This window comes from Corvus moneduloides, chromosome 3, assembly GCF_009650955.1.
Source record: "Corvus moneduloides isolate bCorMon1 chromosome 3, bCorMon1.pri, whole genome shotgun sequence".
In the NCBI taxonomy this organism is placed as follows: Eukaryota; Metazoa; Chordata; class Aves; order Passeriformes; family Corvidae; genus Corvus; species Corvus moneduloides.
This window is the reverse complement of record NC_045478.1, coordinates 69,647,550-69,670,043: the sequence shown is the minus strand read 5'-3', so window position 1 is coordinate 69,670,043 and position 22,494 is coordinate 69,647,550. Positions and strand designations below refer to the sequence as shown.

The 22,494-nt window shown below is 34.2% G+C and overlaps 1 protein-coding gene across 13 annotated transcripts in view; it reads right to left on the bottom strand.

The window, feature by feature from the left end:
* Positions 1 to 22,494, bottom strand: part of STXBP5 (syntaxin binding protein 5) — a 107,490-nt gene that overhangs the window by 17,853 nt on the left and 67,143 nt on the right. The window contains exons 16-23 of one of the 13 annotated variants that reach the window (XM_032102145.1): positions 21,069 to 21,247; positions 19,150 to 19,275; positions 18,551 to 18,702; positions 16,988 to 17,071; positions 11,170 to 11,235; positions 7,766 to 7,825; positions 7,614 to 7,661; positions 678 to 728 (exon numbers count right to left, since the gene is read on the bottom strand). In XM_032102145.1, coding sequence (XP_031958036.1) covers positions 678 to 728; positions 7,614 to 7,661; positions 7,766 to 7,825; positions 11,170 to 11,235; positions 16,988 to 17,071; positions 18,551 to 18,702; positions 19,150 to 19,275; positions 21,069 to 21,247 — 766 coding nt within the window. The remainder of the gene's footprint in view (positions 1 to 677; positions 729 to 7,613; positions 7,662 to 7,765; positions 7,826 to 11,169; positions 11,236 to 16,987; positions 17,072 to 18,550; positions 18,703 to 19,149; positions 19,276 to 21,068; positions 21,248 to 22,494) is intronic. The other 12 variants (XM_032102146.1, XM_032102147.1, XM_032102148.1 and 9 more) reach the window with 12 other exon arrangements.

Here is a 22,494-nt window from a genome sequence, read left to right as displayed (position 1 = left end):
CCCCATCATCTTTAGAGAACAAATCAGAAGAGCTGGATCTGCTAACAGCTGGCAGTCAAAGTATTAAAAAACTCCAACCTACTCATTTGTATGCTGTTTTAGTTAGGCAACACAATGACCTTTAGTACTACAGATCTCATAACTGAGCTGATCCTTATTTTAAAAGTTACTGTGCATTTTCAAGAAAAATAAATTCTCAGACTGGTCATCCATCCAAACAGCTGTATATTGCTTTACTTTAGAGACAGTGGTCACAAGACAATTAACATTTATAAAACTATGCCCAACTATTTGTTGAGAGCACCTCAACATATCCTGTTAAGATATTTCATTTTTCAATTTAAAATGCATCAGATGGTCCTAAACAGGCAGCAGTTTTCCAAATGCTGCCTGCTTATTCACGCTTTTGCTATCACAGCACTACTGATGTGAGTGACAGATGCCTAAAAATTATGATGAAAGTGTGATAAGCCATATACAGGAATTGCAGGCTTACCTTATGATGACAGCAATGACATTTTGTGCCTGAGAGTCCCCAAAAAGAGTGGAATTAAAATTTTATTTCTAGACTTCAGACAAATGCAACAAAGTCATGATAACTTACATAATTTAGGCCTATTACTTTAACATACTCACATTCAGATTTAGTAAAAATAAAATCAACTATATAAACTTACCTAAATCAGGCTTTAACTCAGTTGGCAAACTTAGCTTCCTGGACATCTTTGCTGAAAAGTGAAGTATATCTTTTTTTTAAAAAGAATAAACATAATTTTTCTGGTCCTTATTTGCTTCTTTCGCAATATTTAATATATAATTGTTTATTACATTCATTGAGGTACTTTACAGGATTTCCTTTAAAGCAGAGCCTCGCTTCTTCAAGTGAGGGCTACAAACTAAATAATGGAAGACAGCAAAATCCCTAAATACAGCATCTTATCACTTTTGCTGAGCTTGATTTCTCTTCAGGCTTCAGGCAGGACTTAATGGATTGGACAAACTTGGCTTTGGCTCAACCTCAAGTTTTAACTCCTCAGGTGAGAGGTCAGAATTGCAAGGATGTGCACTGATTCTTACAAAAAAGTTCAGATCCCATCCCCCTTTCTTATGTCCTACTTTCTGATCAAACCTGAGACATTTAAAATAGAAAAAAAAAAAAAAATTGAAATCACACTAAAATTAATGCACATGTGTAAAAAGCTAATCTTCTGAGATGCAATCCACAACCTTAGAAGAAAGAATTACAGAGAATAATCATAAAATAAGCAGTGTACAAACACTTGCAACACATTCAAAAAAACCAGAAAGATTTTGATAATACTGCTCAAGTGAAAAATAGCACTTTAACTCATCCCTGACTTAGAAATCCTTTTTATAGGAATGGAAATCTTGCAGTCCATTTAAACTGCAGTACAATACAAACAAATGCTGCTGCAAAAGCCATCACAAATAAACTAGTAGGCATACATCCCCCTTCCATCTTTCTTTCAATAATTACTGGAGAAGGAATTATTTTGACATAGCTTTTCTGCTAGACCAGGACTACAGTCTAAATTTATTTCCCAGCCACATGCTTCAGTTTTGATGTATCATTGAATTCTTTATCATCTTGCATGGCTGATACTTCTTTTCCTAAAGTAGATACTGAGCACAAGCTTATAATTCTAGGAGTACCTTTTATGGATACCACTCAAAGCAGCCTGAATCTTGCTGCTTTTCTCTGTTAAAATTGGCATTACCTCATTCTAATTATCACTTTAAAAGAAATCATTCCAATTTCTACATATCCTGAAGAACAGCAGGTGATTTAAAGTTACTTCCACTCCTTCAAAAAGTGAAATACTTCACTGTATCACCAATTATGCTCATCAATATTGCAAATGCTAGTTATCTGAATAGTTGAACAGTTTTATTCCTGTCATACATCATAAAAATTTGAGAACAAGATTCCAGAATAATCTTCTTCATTTCCTTCATGTGTCAATGTTAAAAGTATGTTTGAATTAAATTGAAATTACTTACTCTCAGGCAGAAATGCTCATCACTTACTTTAGTACAGGCTGAAACTGAAAAGGCCACCCTGACTACATGTTTTCTACCCCTCATCCTTGTATTAGCACTGGCAAATACCTAGCGTAAAGGTGAGGCCAAAACTCGTCTAAATGAGGTTTCTGCCAAGGGTTGCTTCCAAACAAGATCAACTCCTATTGCAGGCCAGAGCTCAGATACACAAACAGAAAACCAGGGTACACAACAGCACTAGTGAGGAGGAGCCCATCTTTTTGCTGCCAGCTTGAACTTAAATCAGCTTCCAGAGACATCATGAAATCTCATCTGGAATAGTGAATTACAAGATGGGCATTCCTCATAACACTTGTTTTCTCTGTTAGACATATACATAATAAGAGCTGAGATACTGAATAAAACCTTGATTATATATACAGAAAATAACTGCAGCTTTTTGGCTTTTAACAGCTTTCACCATGTGTAAATACCTTAACCTATTTAACTAATTGAAGACCAGTACAGTCACTCTTGGCTTTTCAAATAGAAACATTCAGCACAATCTTAACAACTGGAAGAAAACTAACCAAAAAAAAAAAAAACCCTAGGTAACAGATAATATAACAGGTAATAGCAAGTACAGGCGAGTGTGTTGGATTCTGAGAGCTGATCCAGTTTTAGCTTTTTGTTCCTTAGTGGCAGGCCAGCTGTGTGAACTAGGCTGGTAAGATAAAACAAATTTGTCAGGCAATTTTCAACATATATGCCTCATTAATAGGACAAGAGGATACATGAATTGTTAAAAAGGATATCATTACTGGAAATTGTGAATTACTGTGCTATGCAAAAAACCCCCAACATTTCAAAACACATGTTAATGTGTCAGAAACCGCAATAATTCAACTGTGAATGAGAAGAAAGAACCTATTCCAACAGCAATGGTGCCATCTTGTGTTTAAAGAAAAAACAGCCTAAACATTCAGTAAGAAAATAGGAATATTTCATCAGCTAAGCCCTTTTTAACTAACATTACTCTGCATAAAAAAACCCCTCCTTGCATTCACATTTGCTTAAGTTTTACAATTTTTTTATAAATTCAGGTTTTTTATGCCTCAGATGAAAACCAGCAACATGCTGGACACCTTGTACAAAGCAAAAGATACAAATCAGAAAAATGGAAGATACAGGATGGAGATCTACAGAGAGAGCATTCAATGTCAGGCTTTTCACTCCAGCTGTACAACAGGGCAGAGGTGATGCTGACTGCTCCTGCTGCACGTGGCTGACTTCAAGTAGTAGCTGTCATATCAGAGTTCAATATCTCTCTTGGGGGTGGTGGTTGCTGCAGCATTTACAGCCAAGACTGGTGCGAGACAAGGACAAAGATCAGGGAGCTGCTGTGCTCCTCCTGGCACACTGCTGCTTGAGACAACACTGACTGTTTTGCCTGGGTTTAGACCTACATTTAATATTTCTCTAAATTAGAAAACCTAGAGTAATACACAGGTGGTCACACACATTCTGTCAATATATATAATTAAGAATCATATCGAAGAACTGTCCAAACCCAAGGATTCTTGGAGATTTCTCACAGGTCAGGCTTGGGAAGGCAGGTGTTAAAATATGAAAGACTGCCTTTCTGTAACATGTTATGTGTCAGTATAGCAGGAACAACCTACAATTCAATAAACAAAACCTGAAGGCTGAGACACGACTGAACTCTCAGTAGGAAGCTGTGACTTAGAAGTAACATTTCATTTGCAGTGGGTTATCCTGAGCTGGTATATACCTTAAAATGTATAGCAAATTGGTTTGAAAGCTGTACAGTAATTTCTCCTCCATTCCTTTTATTTTAAAATAAAATTCTAAAGATTATAAAGGAGATGTGTTTTGGAGCTTTGACAACCAAGAGAACAACTTATGAAGTCTATTTCATATAATATCACATGAGAAATAACTAAGCAATTTAGAATTTTTTAGAGATACCAAAGCTCCCAAAATATTATATATTTGACAACTACACAAAGTGAAATATTTACATTACCCATTAACAAATGTTGAAATCTCTAAAATTCACATGAGAATAATAAAACCATTTCACAAAATACTGTGAGAAAGTTCGTACTTGGATACATCCAAAATTAGATCAAAGTATTAAAAACACATTGAAAGAAACTCTCTTTGACATTAGGGCAAATGAGAACTTACTATGAAAATCATAAAATTTGATTCCATGAAAAAGGTATTAACGGTCAATTATTTTAGCAGTGTTTGAAAAATTTAGGTATACACTTAGAATGTAACAAATGTGAGAAACCTCTGTCAGTACTAAGAGCAGGGATTATAAAAGTTTGGAATTAAATCTACTCTGCTTAAGTCTGTCTACTAATACTGTTTGCAATTATTTTTAAATTTATAAAGTGCAGAAAAAAAATAAGACCAATTTTCCTGAGAAGTATTTGACGTGTGTGCTTCTAGAAACAGTTATAAAGGTCTTAAAATCGATCATATTTTGCAGGCACCTTTACTAAAGATTTTTCCAGAAATGGTTGTTGCATCTTAACTTCCAACACAATTTGTACCTATAATATTTAATCATCTGTATCTCTTCATGCCAAATACTTAACTAACCAAATTATGAGTAAAACAACTGGAGATTTTGCTTCCACTGAAGTTGGATCCCAATGTCTTTCTACAAAAATGACACAGGCTTAGAAATTAAGTACTTCCTGCCAATTCTTTCTTCTGTAAATTCATCTACGTTTACTATACTTCTGCATATTGCTTCACAGAATATTGTTTATACTTTCAAATATGTGAAATTCATAAGAGAATGGGCTGGATTCAATAATGGCCACCTAGAAATTTCTCAAATCTCTAGAAATGGTTAGTTAAATTAAGTATCTCAGTATTTCCAAGGTAACAATTAACTATAATTTTTTCAAGGTTCATCTTTGATGCAAATAAAAGGGAAAGATGACCCAAAAGCAACACATTCACAACAGGGCTTTAACTTGATTTACTATCCATTACTTAGGACAGAGCATTTGCAGTTGAGTATTTAGAAGAAAACAACAAACCAGACCAACTGATCGAAATGTTGGTGCATGAAGCATTTGCATATTGTTTTACTAGGGCTATTGTTTCAGTTTTACATGTTTTTTTGATCCTCTCACCAATCAGAGAAACCTTGTTTGTTATTGTCACTAATTACAGAAATCTGTAGAAATAACAATGCTCTACACGAGTTTCAATACAGTGATTAAATTGACAATATTTATGATTGTGTGTGTGATGTTAACACCTTGCAGCCCTATAACTGAAATGAAATTACTTCACACTTTGCTAGCAGTATTCCCTTGCTCCCTGTTCCCATGTGACAAACACAGGAATGATATTAACAGCAACTCAAGTTAACAATGTAAATTATTCTAATTCTGTTTCGCACCACATTTAGCAAGTTGTATTTCACACATTGAAAAAAAATATGGAAAGAACCTGAACTGACTGCCCTATGTGTCAGTGAAGAGAGCTATTACCATGCCATATACATCAAATTTCGTCCTTGAGAAACACAGCTGATGGCAAAAAATTTGTTTCACACAACATGGCAATGTTAATGACAGTGACATATTTTACAAAACTCATTGTCCATTCACATTTGGTTGTCAATTCAGTTTAAAACAATGAAAAGCAAAAACATGCAACTATTAAGACAGAAGAGGTGTTTTATTTATGTGAATGAGCTTAGCATGTAAGTTCAGAAAGAGCTAGAATAAGCATGCCAGATAAGCTATAGAAAACATGGCAGTGAAACAACCACATTCAGTGCACAGCAAACCACTCAAAACTAGGAAAATGCAAAATAAATAATTATCTTTAAGCTTCCAATAAACGGTGCAAATTACACAAATCACAGTATAACTTACACCCAGAAGAACGCACTGCTTATAAATAAATGTTTTGCTTTTTTTAGCTGTGAAAAACATTCCTAATACTTCTAGTTGAAAGGCTTCAAGCTGAAACAGATGTGAATGGCTCTATAGAATCCTCATTAGCATACTTTATTAATGCTCTAACACTAACTCTTCGAAAAGAAGTGGGAAAAAAAAAAAAGGAGGTCACAGTCAATCAAATTTTCCATGTGTTTTGCACAAGAGAGTGTGTCTTATGTTCAAAATATACAAAAGGGAAACATTACCTCAACGGACACTGATATAACATGTACAAGACTAGGTGTTGTTTTTCTCATTACAAGACCTGAACATAGACCTGGTTCTAGTTACCCTGAATTTCCTTTAGGGGAACATATTAATGCTTATGTAAAAGACAGTAATTTCTTTTTAATTACAGATGAATTCACATATTATTAACAGTCATTTGCTTTCTTGACTGATATTCAGACTTTTGCTGCCTCAAAATTCATTTTCCCTGCCATTTCTGATACCATTGCAAGGTCTCAGCACAGAGCAAGAATATGCCCTTTGTACAGTACTTTCTCATTCTGTACATCAAATTTCAAGGATAACTTTGTCATACTCCTATTTGTCTCACTGAATTTTGAATGATTCTTTGTCTCAAATACTGAATTGTGATGAAAGGGATTAATATTTTAGGATAAAACTTAAACTGCCAAACAGAAAAACCAAAGGGAGACTTCAGGAAAAGAAATCTCTTCCTCCCTAGTCTTAACCTATGGTTCCACACAACCTATGAAATAGTAGCTTAGCAAATAGCTTTACTATATAATTTCAACCTAAACTGACTGAAGAGATAAAATGAAATCATCCTACAATGATATACTAATTTCCTAAATAAAAACAAAATGAACCATTAACAAAGTGATTCTGAAATGAAAGTAACCATATCCCAGTTAAGGAAGAAGAGCTCCTTTCCCAAAGCTAAATCATACAGCCTCTTGCCTTCATTTATTTAATGACCCAGTCATCAGAAGCAGAGTTTTTTTCCATTCCAGTCATGAAAGGGTTCAATCTACCTGCATACAACATATCCCAAGGCAATTTTGTTGCCAAATTGTTAAGACACAAGTCTAGAGCTGGTAGGGTATTGTGTCACTGTTGGATGCACAAAAGTAGAGTTCTGAAACAGCAGTGGGATATACTGATATATACAAGCCAGTACTGTTTCAGATGAATAAATGAAAGCACCATAGTACCTCTTTCTTGACCACAGTCTTATAAAAATCTGACCATATGGCTATGAATACAATGTATAAAAAAGAAATGGTATCAGCCATATGTTCCCAAAACCAGCATGCCTTTGCAAAAGTAGTGGAATCATGTTGTGACTTGCATAGACTGAACTCTTACTGTGTATTAGAATTTCATCCATCCAGAAAAACAGAGAAGTGCAATTGTAAAATCAGAGAATTTAAATCACCAATATCCTTGATTTTTTTAAATTATTGTGCCCAGTGTATTTAGTACAGAAGCAGCCCACTGAATTACCAATTAGCATAAAGAATGAAAAAATTAATAATTTAATGCATTGAAATTTGACTGTTATTTTGCCTTTATTTTTGCTGCTGGGTTAGTGCTGCATAGAGTAAGGCACTGGATTAGAAAGAGTAGAATTTTGCTAGTTCCTACCTATGTCATTGGTTACCATCTTGGAAAACTTTCTGCTTTTGGTCTTCACTGTAAATAATATTTTAATTAAAAAAAAAAAAAAAAATCAATCTAGGTGTATCAAAAGATGAACTAAAGAAAAATTAAGACTAAAGAAAAGAAAAATACTGTACCCTTTTCTATAAAATTATTCATTTTTTGTTCATCATCAGAATTGTTTGGTGAACCAGAACCTACAAGTGGAGACAGAATGAAATGGATATACACTTGATATGAATGAAGGGGATGTATCTTTGACACAAAAATCAATGTATATTAATCCATATATTATACAATATATGTATACATATATTATACAATATAATATACAAGCTCTGAGTTTAACAAAGACACAAAGAAAATATCAAATACTGATATTGGTATTCTCTGTAGCTGTACTAGATATTATAAAATACAAATTACTTTGGCATGACCGAATTCTACCATATTGGGATTAGCCACAGAAATTATAATGCAAAGTACAGCGCTGCACATTGCAGTGAGTTTATTGCTAGAAATAATTCCCTCATTGAACAAATGTTTACACTGAATAACTAAATGGCTCTACTGATCATTGCTCCAGACACAAAGATTAGCCTAAGCTATGATTCACAAAACACAGCTGTAACAATAAACACAAGTTCTATAAATCTGTTTCGGTTTTTTTTTTCCAATGCAGTAAATCACTGTTGGACTTCAACTACTCTGCAGACAACTCTGAGTCAATGCTGCCACCTGGATTTTTCTGTATGCCAACCCTGAAAAACTGATGGTGGTAACAGACCACAGCTTCAGGCTTATCATTGTCATGAAATTAAAACATTGTCAGGAAATTAAAACAGAACTAATCTAAAAATTTTCAAATTTAATTAGATTTTATGTTGTGGAAGTGTAAAACCAGAATAGAACACAAGCATTTTGGCACTCCTGAAGACAAAAACTTGGCAGTTTAAATGCTGTACAATGTTTTAGGTCAGATAAACGCTCCCAGAGTCTAAGCCTATTACCACTTGACTTCTACAGAAAAAGCAGGAGATAAGATTATTCCTCCTGCATTTTCACAGTATTTCTATAGTTCTGTGTTACTGAAACTGTAGAATACTCTCCCAACTTGCATAGACAGGTAGTCCCTTTCACAGTCCTTTCATCTATATAACCACCCACTGGAGGAAGTCTAAGTTACCTTCCACTTCTCCTTACCTGAACATGGAAAGGTGGATTTGAGCAAATGCAGACTTCAGTCCAAATGATGACTGGTCTCTTTTACAGATCATATTGTAACAATGAAAGCCAATAAGGCATTCAACTGCCAATCCCATCCTCTAATCTTAGAGCTAGTAACATGCGAACATTTTGTGTTTGTGTATTTTCCTCTTAACTAGAAAGCCTCTAGACTGCAAAATGTTTCCTTAAATTTAGCCTCCATCCTGCTTCTCAAGCTTGCCAATACTCTGCAGCAAATCTCTCAAAAAGGTTCTTTCTTACCTCTGAAAGCTAAATGCCACTTTCAAGGTTCTTTCCAGCCTTGTGCTTTTGCCCAGAAAAGATATAAACTTAAAACCAAACCTAAGAAATTGCAGTTCTCTCTTCACAAACATCAACAAATGATTTCCATACCAGGGTGGTGCCTCAAGATCTTTTTCAAAGGAAAAATTGAGAAGCCTACCATAAACTTCATCTCATTCACTGAGAGCAGAGGACAAAATCGAGGGAAGCAAGGCACAGTCCAACCTCACTACTAGAAGTTTCTATCTTACAGTTAAATCCTTCCTCCATCTTTTGTTCATTCACTGTTTTTGGTACTTTAGACATTATTTTTCAACCTGCTTCAGCTCACACAACTCAAACAAGCAGGAGGAAGGTAGGGGAAGCCAACTGTTAAACTTAGGAGTTTTCCATAAACATTAATTTTCATCTTTGGACTTGCCTTCATTGCACTGTTGGGGAAGTGATGAATTGAGTTTTACTCTACTTCAACACCCAATTATGAAACCCTCTTATTTAAACTATGCAATGTTTTAAGTTTAAGCGATACAAAAGTTGTTCGGGCTGACATTTGGGTGATGCTGGAGCAAGGGGAAAAAGGATACACATTAAAGGTTATGATTCATTATCTGTTCATTGAACACATTTTATAGCAATGTACCAGAAACTAGATGTAGCCCAGACTTTCTAAGTGGGTCAAATTCAAATACCTTAGTGAGATTGATAACTCTGCTGAACCTTGACAGAGAAAGGATTTACTGCAACTGCAGCAATGCATGGCAAATTGTTTGCAGGCACTGGTCTCAATATGTAAAAATGAAATAGGAAACATGCACTTTATTCTCAACACCATAAAAAATGCTTTCATTATGAACTATACTGAAGTTGACGGCTTCAGCATGCCAGTGCTTAGCAAAAAAGGTTCGTCATGAAATCACATCTTCAGGTAAGACTTTTAATTAAAATTCACAGCCAGGTTTTGCTTTAATTATAAATAAATCAAATTTACCCAAAGAAAGAGCTAATGAAAATGAAAATGACATTGATTCATCTAGAGGAGTGTTTTGCACAATTTAAAATGAACATCAGAAGACAATTTTCAGATCAAAAATTAAAATTTATGTTAAAATTTCTACTAGAGCTCCAAACACAATGTTTTGGTTTGTTAGGCTTTCAACTTGGCTTTGAAAGATACAGGCTACAATAGAAAAGGAATCTATCTTTAGACACCCATCTTGATTAGCATTTTAAACTACATTCTATTTCACATGCTTCATTTAAATCTGCAGTTGAGTCCTTTAACCTTGAGTAGTTTTGAATGAAACAAAGTGACATCTTTAGAAGTTTTCAGAGCAATAAGTAAAGATAAGTGACAATTTTTAGCTACTACAAAAACTATTCTCTAATACTAATAAACTCTAATACTATGCACTGACATGCATTATTAAGTATTTACATGGTTATAGCTTCAACTAGCCAATATTAAAATAATAAATCTTGAAGGTTTCATTTAAAATATTCACATACAGCAGTGGCAACAGAAAAAAAAAAAGAAACAAACAAAAAACCCAGGTGCAGTAGGAGGAGTATTAAGTAGGGAACTCCTACTCTTTGAGGATGCCAGTTTCTGAAGACCTCTGATTCCACAGAAAAATTTTAAGTTGCCACTTACAAGGAAGCAGAAGTAAACTTGCTCAGAAATAATCTCTACCACTTTTGAGGAACACAAAACACAATTACATGAACTATTACAGGAATCTGTGCATCTCTTGTCAATGCTTCAAAATTCCACTGTGCAGTATGTCCTCTGAGGCATAAATATTTCAGCTTATATCTCTCTTCAATCATCTTTATGACATATTCCTATTGCATCTCTTAAGTCAGCCTTGTTTTAAAAATGCAGTTGTGCAACACAGCAAAATTTATGACAAGCTCAAACAGTTTGTGAGAGGACAACAGGTTTTATATAATTACTTAACTAGTAAGTGTTAACTTAATGCATGCCATCTTCTGCGAAAATAAGAAGCTGAAGACCAGAGAAAGTTATGATTACCTGACGTGGGCGACTTGCAACGGTCTTCCGGCACCACTGTACCTTCATTAATATCACAAAGACCTGCTGAAACACAAAACCAGTGTATTATAAATACAGTTGCTGTTTTATTTTTACTTCCAATGCAGTCAGGAATGTAATTTCTTATTAAAGACCAACAAGCCAGTTGTGATAGAATTGCTGTTACATATTACTTTTTTTGACATTACCCACAGTAACTGTAGAATCACTTCTTCCTACTAAAGTTTTCATTGCAAAATACACTCTCTCAATACATTTCAGTGTGAACCACTACATTTTAAGCTAGACAGACTTATCAGAACAGTTAATTATTTACATGCTACATATATATATAGCACAAACATGATTTGTTTTGGAAAAAAATTATGAGTTATATTAAAATTGTAATTGCAAAAGAAAATCAGATAAAAGAGGGTATTGAAGATTACAAACCTATGATGTGTGAAACTACAGTGCCATTTTTCAAACTACCTTCCCACTGCTACAGTGATATGCTTTCTATTTACCAGTTTGTATTGCCAAGGTGATTTTCCAGAAAAACTCACTAAGAGAATTCAGGTCTTAGGGTGTTTACATATGTGTTCTTCCTTGCATGGAGGAATTACACAAAATTTCTTACATCATCAAATCTGATCAATTTGAATAAGCGCAGTATGGTAACACCTCAAAGCTAATTCCTTTCATTCCAGTAAAGGAAATAAAACCTAGTCATACACAATCAGATGCAAAAGATGGAAGCTGCCTCAAAATGGTCCTAAATATTATTCCATTGCACAAACTAAAAGTATACAAGGAATTTCTGTCAAGACTGCCCACAATTAAGAGAAGTGCATTTTGTTGATATTTTAAAGTTAGTAATGCATCTTCAGGTTCCTATCATGAAGCTTTCCTTCAGAAATTCTATGATGTGATACTAAGGCAAACAAGCATGTAATACTGAACAATACAGTAATAGCTAAGAAATATTTGTTAAAATTAAAGGGGTTTGCATGCACACAAATATTTCCAATACTGAAAATGTTTGAGATGTGTAAGGGTAATGGCTAAGACAAGAAAGGTATAACATGGAAAGCCTGTCTATACAACTGTACACTACACACTCACAAGTGCATCTGTACATATCTGTCAACAAACAAAAATCTAAGAACAGCTCTACTCCATCAAAGCTTTAAAATTTCCAAACACTAAACCAGAAGTTAATTGTTTAAAGGGAAAAAGGTTCTCCTGAACTACAATATCAATAGGGAACGCATTGAAAGTATGTGGTTTTAACAGTTTCATTTATCCAAAATAGTCTTTTTTAAGGTTACTAAGAGCATATATAGCTTAAACCCCAAAACTCAATGACTAGAATTGTCCAATGACCTTAAGGCTTTGTTAACCCTACACTTAACAGTACTGGAACAAATTTAAGTCCTAAAATGTCAAACGAAACTCCAGGTGGAAGCTGTATCTTTCCACGACACAGGAGAAAGAAAAAAGCAATTTATTTAGTCATCTGCCAGGAATCAATGAACACAATGGGATAATCATAGTTTTAAACTGGAGTTTTAAACAGGCATGGGAGACTAAATGTTTTGAACTAGACTGGATTGTGTAAAAAGATTTTTTAAAAATCCTGATGTTGCTTTGACAACAAGCAATACAAGTTTTAGATAGTAGCAGTGCTGGGAGGATAAACCCATACTGTGCCCTTAGAAGTTTTCCCTTCAGGGGCCAAACCAACCAAAACCAAACATGCAGTTCAGGAACACAATTTCCTCTTTTCCATAAAGATTAATTCTTTACCTTCAAGGGATGAGTTTAACTTCTTGTACTAGTTCTCCTATGAAAATTCATGAATTGACAGGAATAGTCTTTAGCCAAGAATGAAGTCCTACACCTGCATACTTGAATGCTTTGTAGGAACTCTCAAGGCTATAATTTGATTAATATACATCTTAATTAATAATATGTGTGCATTATGGTAATCATTAGGGCATGTAAACCTTGGAAATCTATTCATAGCCATTACTGCTATTACTTAGGAGAGAAAAGGAACAGGAATAATTGAAAAGTAATTTTAGCTATGATTATATTAGTAATTAAACGAAGCAGAGTATAACAAGAATGATTTAAGTCTGTGAACTAGGAGTGTCTGCCCATGACCAAGCTGAAGAAACTCGCAAGACAATCTCTATTGCTCTTCATCTGAAAACCCCAAGTACCCTGATAGAAGCACTGATAGACAGCAAGACAGCTGTCCTGGAAAAATTCTCTAGTTTCAGGCTTGTTTCAGGCTTGTTTCAGGCATCCGTGCAAATTGCTATGAACTACAAAAGCAAACTGATCCAAGAGTTTCTGTTTCAGAACTACAGAAACTATAACCTTCTATAACACCAATATAAGTACAAGTGACCTAATAAGCTTTTAGTTTATCTCTGTGAACTCCAGAAGCAAGAAATCTGAAAACCCTCCAAATTACCAAAAATCAAATAATGTCATTGAAGACATCATTACCATGCTGCATTAAAAACTCCCTAAAATTAAAACTGAAATTAACTGATGTATAAAGTTTCATGAGACTTTTGTCAGTTTTGCAAAAGCAGACGTATCTCAGAAGAACCTACAACTTGACTGGAAAACATCCCAATTAAAAATTACAACTAAAACTAACTTGACATGAAGATGTAAAAGTTAGAATTAAAAACAACCTGAAAAACAGGGTCAAAAAAAAAACCAACCCAACACCATCCCAAACCTAACAATCAAACTTTCTGATACAGTTTCAGCCTTGGCTGATGTCAGTCTCATGACATTTAAGTTAAAAATTTAAATAGTTCATGAAAGGGGATGGAGAAAAGAGCATGACCAAGCAACTCCAGAAGAGTTCCAAGTATTTCCTTCCAGTTTGACTCAATCCCACTTTTTGAATGACTCATAAATTACTGTCAAAAAGCTTTTTGATGTAAAATAAAAATTTTTAAAAGTCACATGCATGTCAGAACTGCTTCAGTTTTGTCAGAAACCTAAACTGCCTCTGGCAGAACTAAGAAATAATGACTTTTAAAGAGTTGTACTATTTGCACTAATCAAAAAGTCACATAAAATCTTGTAACTCTCACCAAGAGTAATTTGCAAAAAATGAGTTACGATTCATGTCCTCTGAGAACTTGTGGAACTAAGCAGGAAAAAAAATAACAGCTATATAAGTTTTGGTGTTTCATCATGAAGTGATGACCTGTCTCAATTTTTTATCAGTACTGATTTAATGGCTCCTGTCTTACTTGGCAAAGAGTATATCAAGCAAAGGTCTCCTAACAGTGTAAGCCTCCACCGTGTATAGTTTTCATCACACTATAAAGCTTTTACTTACACATTTCATGTCTTTGGGCACATGGCCAAATTGATTTTCTACACCCTCCCCCTCACTATTAGAGTCTGAAGGCAAAAGTTGATTTTGTTTTTAACCTTGACAAGCACCTGATGACACTGTCTAGCAGGCCTTAACAAAACACATATACTGCATGCTTCACAAACTATAAATTGCCACCCAAAACATGTGAGTAGTATACCTGGTACGAATCACTGATAAATTCCAAAACACGATCCCAACTGGGAGCTTGTATCTGTAGAGCTAGCCTGAAATGACAGTTTACAGTCTAGCTAGTGTAGAGAGCCTTGTCTCTAAATAGATGCTGCTTTAAGACGGGAATCTGAATTTCTTTTCTGAGTAGAAAAAATAAGATGACAGAGAAATACATCATATTCTTGCAACACAAGAGAAGGGAAAAAAATCTTGCATTTCCATTCATATTTTAGGAGATACGTAACTCTTACTCTATGAAATTTTTTAAAAGATGCCTTTGCAAATTTTCAATTGTTTGACTAAGGACATACCATTTACTAAATCCTAAGTATGTTAGCAGATACTCATGATTGATTGAATTGACATTTTATGCTGAAACATACAGAATATCAGGGTTTTTAACAAGGAAGGACCAATCCTTCCTGCCTTTTTTGGAAGTGGTTGAATATACAATAGCAATATGCTGCTCTGTTGCATGCTGCCTGAATGCACGTATAAGCTAGTATGATTTTTTTTTCCCCTTAAATACACTGTTGTTGTCTCAAAGAATAGGAATTTTCTAAACCAACCACATTAGATAGAAAAGCACTTTTTCTAGGAAGATTTTGATATTATGTACCAGTACTTCCTGAAGATTATTAGTTGTATAGCCATTGAAAATATCTTATTCATATAAAAAATAATTTTGAAGTATTAAAATAGAAATGTTTTCAAGATAAAGATTCAATGAAGGCACATATTTCAAAGCAAAATCAAGGAAGCATAAGCTCCTTGCATTTTTGAGAACCCTAAATGCAGACAGGGAATGTCCAAGAAAGTGAGAATGCAAAATCCAAGTTTTCTGATTCTCATATAGTTCCAATCCTATAAATAAATCAAAGGGTAGTGCTTAAATGTAACAGACTTATCATTTGTGGAAAATTAATGAAGTAATTATTGAAGTCTGGGCAACACATATACTGAAATAGCTACAAATAATGAGAAATGTTAAATCATAACTAAAGAAATTATTTTCAGTTTTTAAAATGACTGTAGCTCCAAGTTAACCAAGATATTGTCAGGATGGTAAACAGAAAAAGAATTACACCATTAAGAAATTAACTCTTGGCTCCAAAACTTGTTTAAACTTATACCTAAATAAAATAGTCCAGGTAAATTTAGCTTTATTTGGTTTCTGAAACTAGTTTTGGGATTTCTACCCATCTTTTTCTTTTCTTCAAAACAATAACCAATCAGTGCCAGATCCTGTTTTTCGGTTCTGTATCATGTTAAGGTGGGGGCATTTCTTTTATGCCTAGCTCCCTTTCTGCCTTGACACTAGAGGAGAAAAGACTATAGAGAAAGCAGTATTTGGCAATTGAGACTGTCCTCTGAGATGCATTTCCTTTTTCTTGTTGGGGGAAAAGAAACGGCAGAACTAAGACTAAGAACTAAGACAATTTCAAGTTTGTTTGGTTTCTTTTTTAAACTCCATTTTTTCAGTAGCTTAATCTACTCTACTTCATTTAAAAAAGGGGTGATATTACCTACCTCTGCCTGAGGGCTGGAGAAAAGTGACATCCTAAGAAAAGGAACAAAGCTTTTAAAAAATAAGCTTTACACTCTCCAGGTTCTTGGATGCTGTGAATGACGTAGTAAGTCAGACTCTCTCAGGTAATTCATGGTTGTGATGGGTTACCTTCCTCACACAGATACCTGAACTTCAAAACTGCTTACAGAGCAGTACAGTACACAAACACCTCCACTGTTAAACCCTACAAACAACATTTTTGTAGAACTTTTCACTTTTAGAAGAAAAATCTCTGTGTAATCACAATGTTTATTCTTATCATTGCTACTAATACTCTAACTGTGGAGTTCTGATGCTTTTTCTGTCAGAATGGGAACCAAGCAAGGAAAGTTACTAGTAAAACAACACTAAATTTGTGAGTAAGCTCTTAGCTCTATAAACATCAGTAAATTCTGAGATAGAATCTCCTTTTGATTTTGAGATTTACTTATTTAAAACCACAAAATACAGAGACTATTATGGTTGCTTTTTTCCTTTAAATTTCTTTTAAAGTTATCACAAACAAGAAATACAATGGATGCATGACAGATTGAAATCAGTTTCTACAAATACAATAATTACTTAAAAAGGACTAAGAAAAATAATTGCGGTGAGTGAACAAAACAAAAAAATCAACTTCAGATGTCGAAAAAATATTTGAATGCCATGAGATGACTTACTTATATAAGAGGTGCGAAGCTTTTTCACAGACTCTGAATATAAGTTAGAAAGGCCGCACATGCAAGAAGCCACAGTCAGCATACCTTCATGAAGCAATGAGAAAAGGAAAGACGGAGACACTAACAGTACATTTGAGACAGAAAAGCCAGCCAAGTAACTTGTACAACCAGGTTATTAAAATGCTTTTGCCATGCAGATTGTTAGTGTTAGAAGTTATGAAAAAAGTATGACTTCGTATAAAAGCTATACTCATGAGCAAAAAGGACTTTCATCATGAACATCTTAGAGACACAGCTGAAACACAGTTATGTGGATCCAATTTATTGGATTAAAATAACAAAAGTTAGGAAAACAAAGGCAAGTGATGTTTAAAGCTCCAAAAGGCAGTTTGTAATCTAAACACATGAGGCACAATCTAAGCCCTTTACTCCCAGGACAAATTAACACAGCCAAACAGTAAAGTTATTTCTTTCTCTCAAAGTTTATTTCATACAAGAAAGTACTTTATCTGACAGGATACCAACTGTGTATGCTCTGTTCTATATTAATGATTTTTAGATCCGTTTCATCAGTTGAAACAAGCTGACTGGTATTAACTGGACCTTTTTCAAACCATTTACTAAAATACCTCCTAGAACATCCATTTCAATTTGTATAAAATATTACCCGAAGAACTTATAAGGACTTTATTCTGGATCTCTTAAAGGAATTAACACTCAATCACGAGGAAGGAGTATTTTGAACAGTTTATTTCCTATTGAAAAATAATCATCTAGGGTAGCAATGACACATTATAATAATAATAATTATTATTATTATGTCTGAAGCTGTTTTCTGAAATAACTTAGGAGTATCCATGACACATTTGGGAGAAGAAAATTTTAGAATACTAAATTTTCCTTTTGGTAACAAAAAGCTTTGCATTTTGATTGAAAAGCTACTTTCCTTTTCAGCTGAAAAAGAACACTCTTCAGCATAGTTTTAAATCTAAGTCCTTTTTTTCTTTTTCAAAGAGAGATTTATTTTACTAGTTTGTATGTAGAAATTTATTTTGTTCATTTAAATCAAAGGTTTCCTCTAAAGCATAACATAACAGTATTAACAACATAATATGATTTAGCTCATCAGGGAAATTTCTAGTAAAATTTTAAAACAGGAAGCCAAAAGATCTCAGCAAACACTCAGGCTATCTGGAAACATTAATGGATTTATACAAACATGTCATATGGGTACTAGCTTTATAAGAAATATCAGGATACTTCTTCATGCTGTGTTAAATTGCTGTAAACTGCATAAAACCATTGTAAATTTATATTTTTTCTTAAAACATACATTACACAGAAAAATAAGTAATGATATCAAACATCAGTAGATTCCTCTAAGCAACAATTTTTAAGGAAAGATGAGTTAACAAAGCTGCATTCGTGACATTAGCAATAGATCAAGAAGAAAGGAGAAAACCACAGTGAAGAAAAGCATGTTTGTATTCAAAGAATATACACCAGAATAGATGACCAATTGTGCCTTTCTTCTGAGCATAAAATACGTTTTGGGTTACTCACCTCCAGAGGGTTGCCGAGTTTTTCGGGGAGATCGTGGCTCCCTGCGATATGGATCATTGGAGCCATACAGTTCAATAGTGCCTAGATTCAAGAGCACTGTCTTCTGGAGGTAATCGACCATGGCAATACCATTACAGTTTCCAAAAACTACTCTGGAAAAAGAGAAGTGAAAGACAATGCTAATTAAATGTTGGTAATGTTTCATGTAAGTATTTTTTGCAGTTCAGCATTTAATACTTCCTAATTTTTATGAATTATCCTAGATTGCACGTGTTTATAAATTACTATTTTAGAGTGCAATATTGTTTAATTGTTCTCTTGTAAAAACATGGCACTGAGTAGAACAGACCACTGTCATTGTACTTGCCACCCTATCTGACAGAGCTTTAAATGACATTCTTGGCTGTACAGTGCCAGGTGAGGAAGAATGATGCTGATTTGCTTCTGCTCTTAGCATCATCGGTATCTGCCATGACCAAAAGGAATTCTCTCATAAGCACAAGAAACTGATTACCTCTATGTTGCTGTGAACACACACACAGACTCAATTTTAAACCACTTTGACAGAATAATGAAAAAACTGTGTAGAATATACTTACAGGCCATACGCTGAGTTGACGGCTAAGCTGGTTATCTGTTGAGGAGGCTCTCCACTCACCCACACCAGCTGGATAACGAGCTCGATTTGGTAGCCTGGAGACTGCTTGAGAGGAGAATTTTTAACTCTGCAAAATAAACAAAACATGGCCTCTCCGTTGTCTCCATTTTCTCCTTATGGGATCAGAGTTCATTAAATTCTACACCATGCTAGACTTCAAAATGTTGGAAAATTGTAAAAACTATGATCAAAACCAAATAAAAGCAACCAGAAGAAAAAACCACATTGAAACTAGGAATTTACTTCTTTTGATTCACTACCTAATTGAAAATTAATTGAACAATGATCACAAATGTTTCATTTTTCCCAACTTCAGAACAATGCATAACGGTGCTATCATGCTGTACTTCCTTGAATAGATACAGGTGTTCAGTCAGTGTCTAAAAAGAAGGTGTTTCCCATTTTTTTCAGAGTTTCCAAAAGACCTCTGATTTAGAGAATGGGAGTGAGAGGCGTATGTGGAATAAGTACAATAAAAAGGGAAACAGAAGCACAATGTATTGAGAAAAAGGCAAATAAAAAGATGGTAATATGGCAAAACCAAAACAAAAACCAGGAAATTATTGTAATGGTAGACCAGTTGTATGCAATGAACCTGGGACTGGGGGAATTGAAACTCCTGTAAAGATTTTGTTTGCATGCTGACAAACAAATTTACGCACGTCCTGCAGGAAGGATTAGGTCCTGCATTTTTTTACGCAAAAAAAGTTATGTAGAACAAGTTCCTGTTTCCTGAATTCCTCTTATTTTACCCATTTATTCTCACTAATGGATATTTTGGTTTGACAATATTTTACGTAAGTTCAGAATTTTCCAATTTTTCTATTAAGATGAGTTTCTTTCAAAAATACACCTCTCCAACTCATTACAATCAATACAGTTTGGGAACTCTAACCCAAATAAAGCAACCCTAACAGGATTAGTTATTTTCTGGATGGATACACTCAAAGAATTAAAATTCAAGTTGGGACCTTAAACTTCAGAAAACAAAGTATATACTTAACTTTATATCTCTGGGATATCTATTACATATTTCTTACATGCTGTTAGAAAAAGTGATGGCTCAGAAGTCACATAACACACTCTTGTAGGAGAGTAAAAAAAGATAGACCTCTTTTAACTTTAATTTCTTTAAATGGATAAAAGCTCACACAAAGAAGCTGCAGAAAAACCTCCCAATTTAAAGAGATCAAAAAACTTTTCAAAGATATATACTGCGAGCACTATTAGGCATCATGTACAGTGAATATCCATGACAAAGGGACATTTAATTAATTCTGTTTCCAAAAGATGAAGTTGTTCCCTTGGAGAGTTTTCAAAAAATAAATATATTTATAAGCCCAAAGAGTTAGCACTCAGCTAGCTATTTGTAAGAATTTTCACTTTTGATTTGGTTCTACAACTAAGGCTCTGCAAAACTAACAGACGAAACATATTCAGACATACTTGGACTAAAGTAAGAGGGAGCACAAAACATCAATTTTCCTATTCATTTCAAGGACAATAAGATATCAAAGCGACTGAATTGCTGCTATTGAAAACTGTTTGCTCTAAAGCACAATCATCTATAGCTATACTAACATCTATGCCAAATTCTCCTAAAACCAGGTAAGGATTTTAAACAAGGCAAGGATTTTAAAATTTTTAAAAAATCAGCTTAAGAAGTTTAAAAAATTAAGACTGAAATATTTATTTCTTAAAGCAGAGCTCAGCTTTCAGATACTTGGAAAACTTTGCTGCACAATATAAAACATTTTCACCAGCAATGACACATCTGTAACGATACCAAAGTACATATATTCTAATCACATATTCTTGCAACTTTTCATACTCAATGAAAGCATAACAGAATACACTTACTTTAAACATGGGACATTATCACGAAGTCCATCAGACGAACTGCTACTAGTAGATGGATGAGACTGGGGAACAATGGATTGAGGATTGGAACCTGTGCCTGGAGTTGGTACAGGTGGCACCTGCTCACCATCTGGAGTTTCAACATCATTTATTTCATATAGAAGACGTACTTCCAGCATCTGGTTAATTAATGTAAAAAAATTATCAGTAAAGTCTGCCTTTCAAAACACTGAATATGAAATAAATGAAGTGCAAATTAAGACAGTAGTGATAAAAGTGACATCCAGGACTTTTCTGTCTTATAAAAGATAACCATTTAATAAACGGTGTAACTTAAAGACACACGTAGTTTTCAGAAATACAGTCATACTATCACAGCCTGAATATCTGAAGATTGCCAGAACTTGAATGTCTGACATATTTCCCAGTTGTTAAAAGCTTGCTTCTTAATATTGAAAGAAATTAAGTACTGGACCCTTTTAATTATCATTCTGCTGAGACACATTCACAGTTAGGAAGATGACTATGTTTATGCAATTCAGGAATAGTAAAACAGAGCTAAAGCCACACAGACAGCTACACTTTTACTGATGCAATACTGTGCACATGGCACTTAGCTCAATGTTTGATGTTGTGTCGAACTAGATCATACATTGTAAAGAACTGTAAGTTAATCATTACTTTTGATTTCCTTCTCCATTATTTGTAACAGAATTAACTGCAGTGCAGAGTAAATGAATTTTTCCACTGTTTTATTATCATTTGCAAAATAGAACTTAACTCACGGACTATAGAACTATGTAACAAAGGACTATATAGTATTTTTTTAAAATATTGCAGAGTTCTGAAGACTAGCTTGATTGGGGCTGATTCATAAAAAATGGACAGGAAAAACTATTCCCTCAGAAGGGAATGTACTTGTACATAAAAAAAAACAGAAGAAAAAGACTTACACCTCACATCCTTAAACAAAGACTTATCATAAGGTAGCAGAATAGGGAGGGGATGGAGGGGTATGTGTGTGTGTGTGTGTTGGAGGAAGGAGGTGAGAGAAAAAAACCCAACTACATTACAATTAACACTTTACTTAGAACATGCAATACTTTATAATTAAATGGCTTCAAGTTAGGTTTTACTTCATACATTCAAATACATAAATTTGCATGTGTGTGTCTGATTTAACAGAAGACTTCTCAAACCCTTGTAAGAGAATTGTTGTATCTTATACAGAATAAAACAGTGACACAGCAAAGTCCTTAACAGATTTCAGGGCATGTTTGGCACATTTGTACTATTCTAGCTCTGCATACTGCAGAAGTTTTGACAGGACAGATGGTAATTATGAGGACTCAAGGAATCAACACCCTAAAAGTTTTGAAATTCGTCAACTCCATACCTCATTCACTTCCGTTATAATTTTACCTTT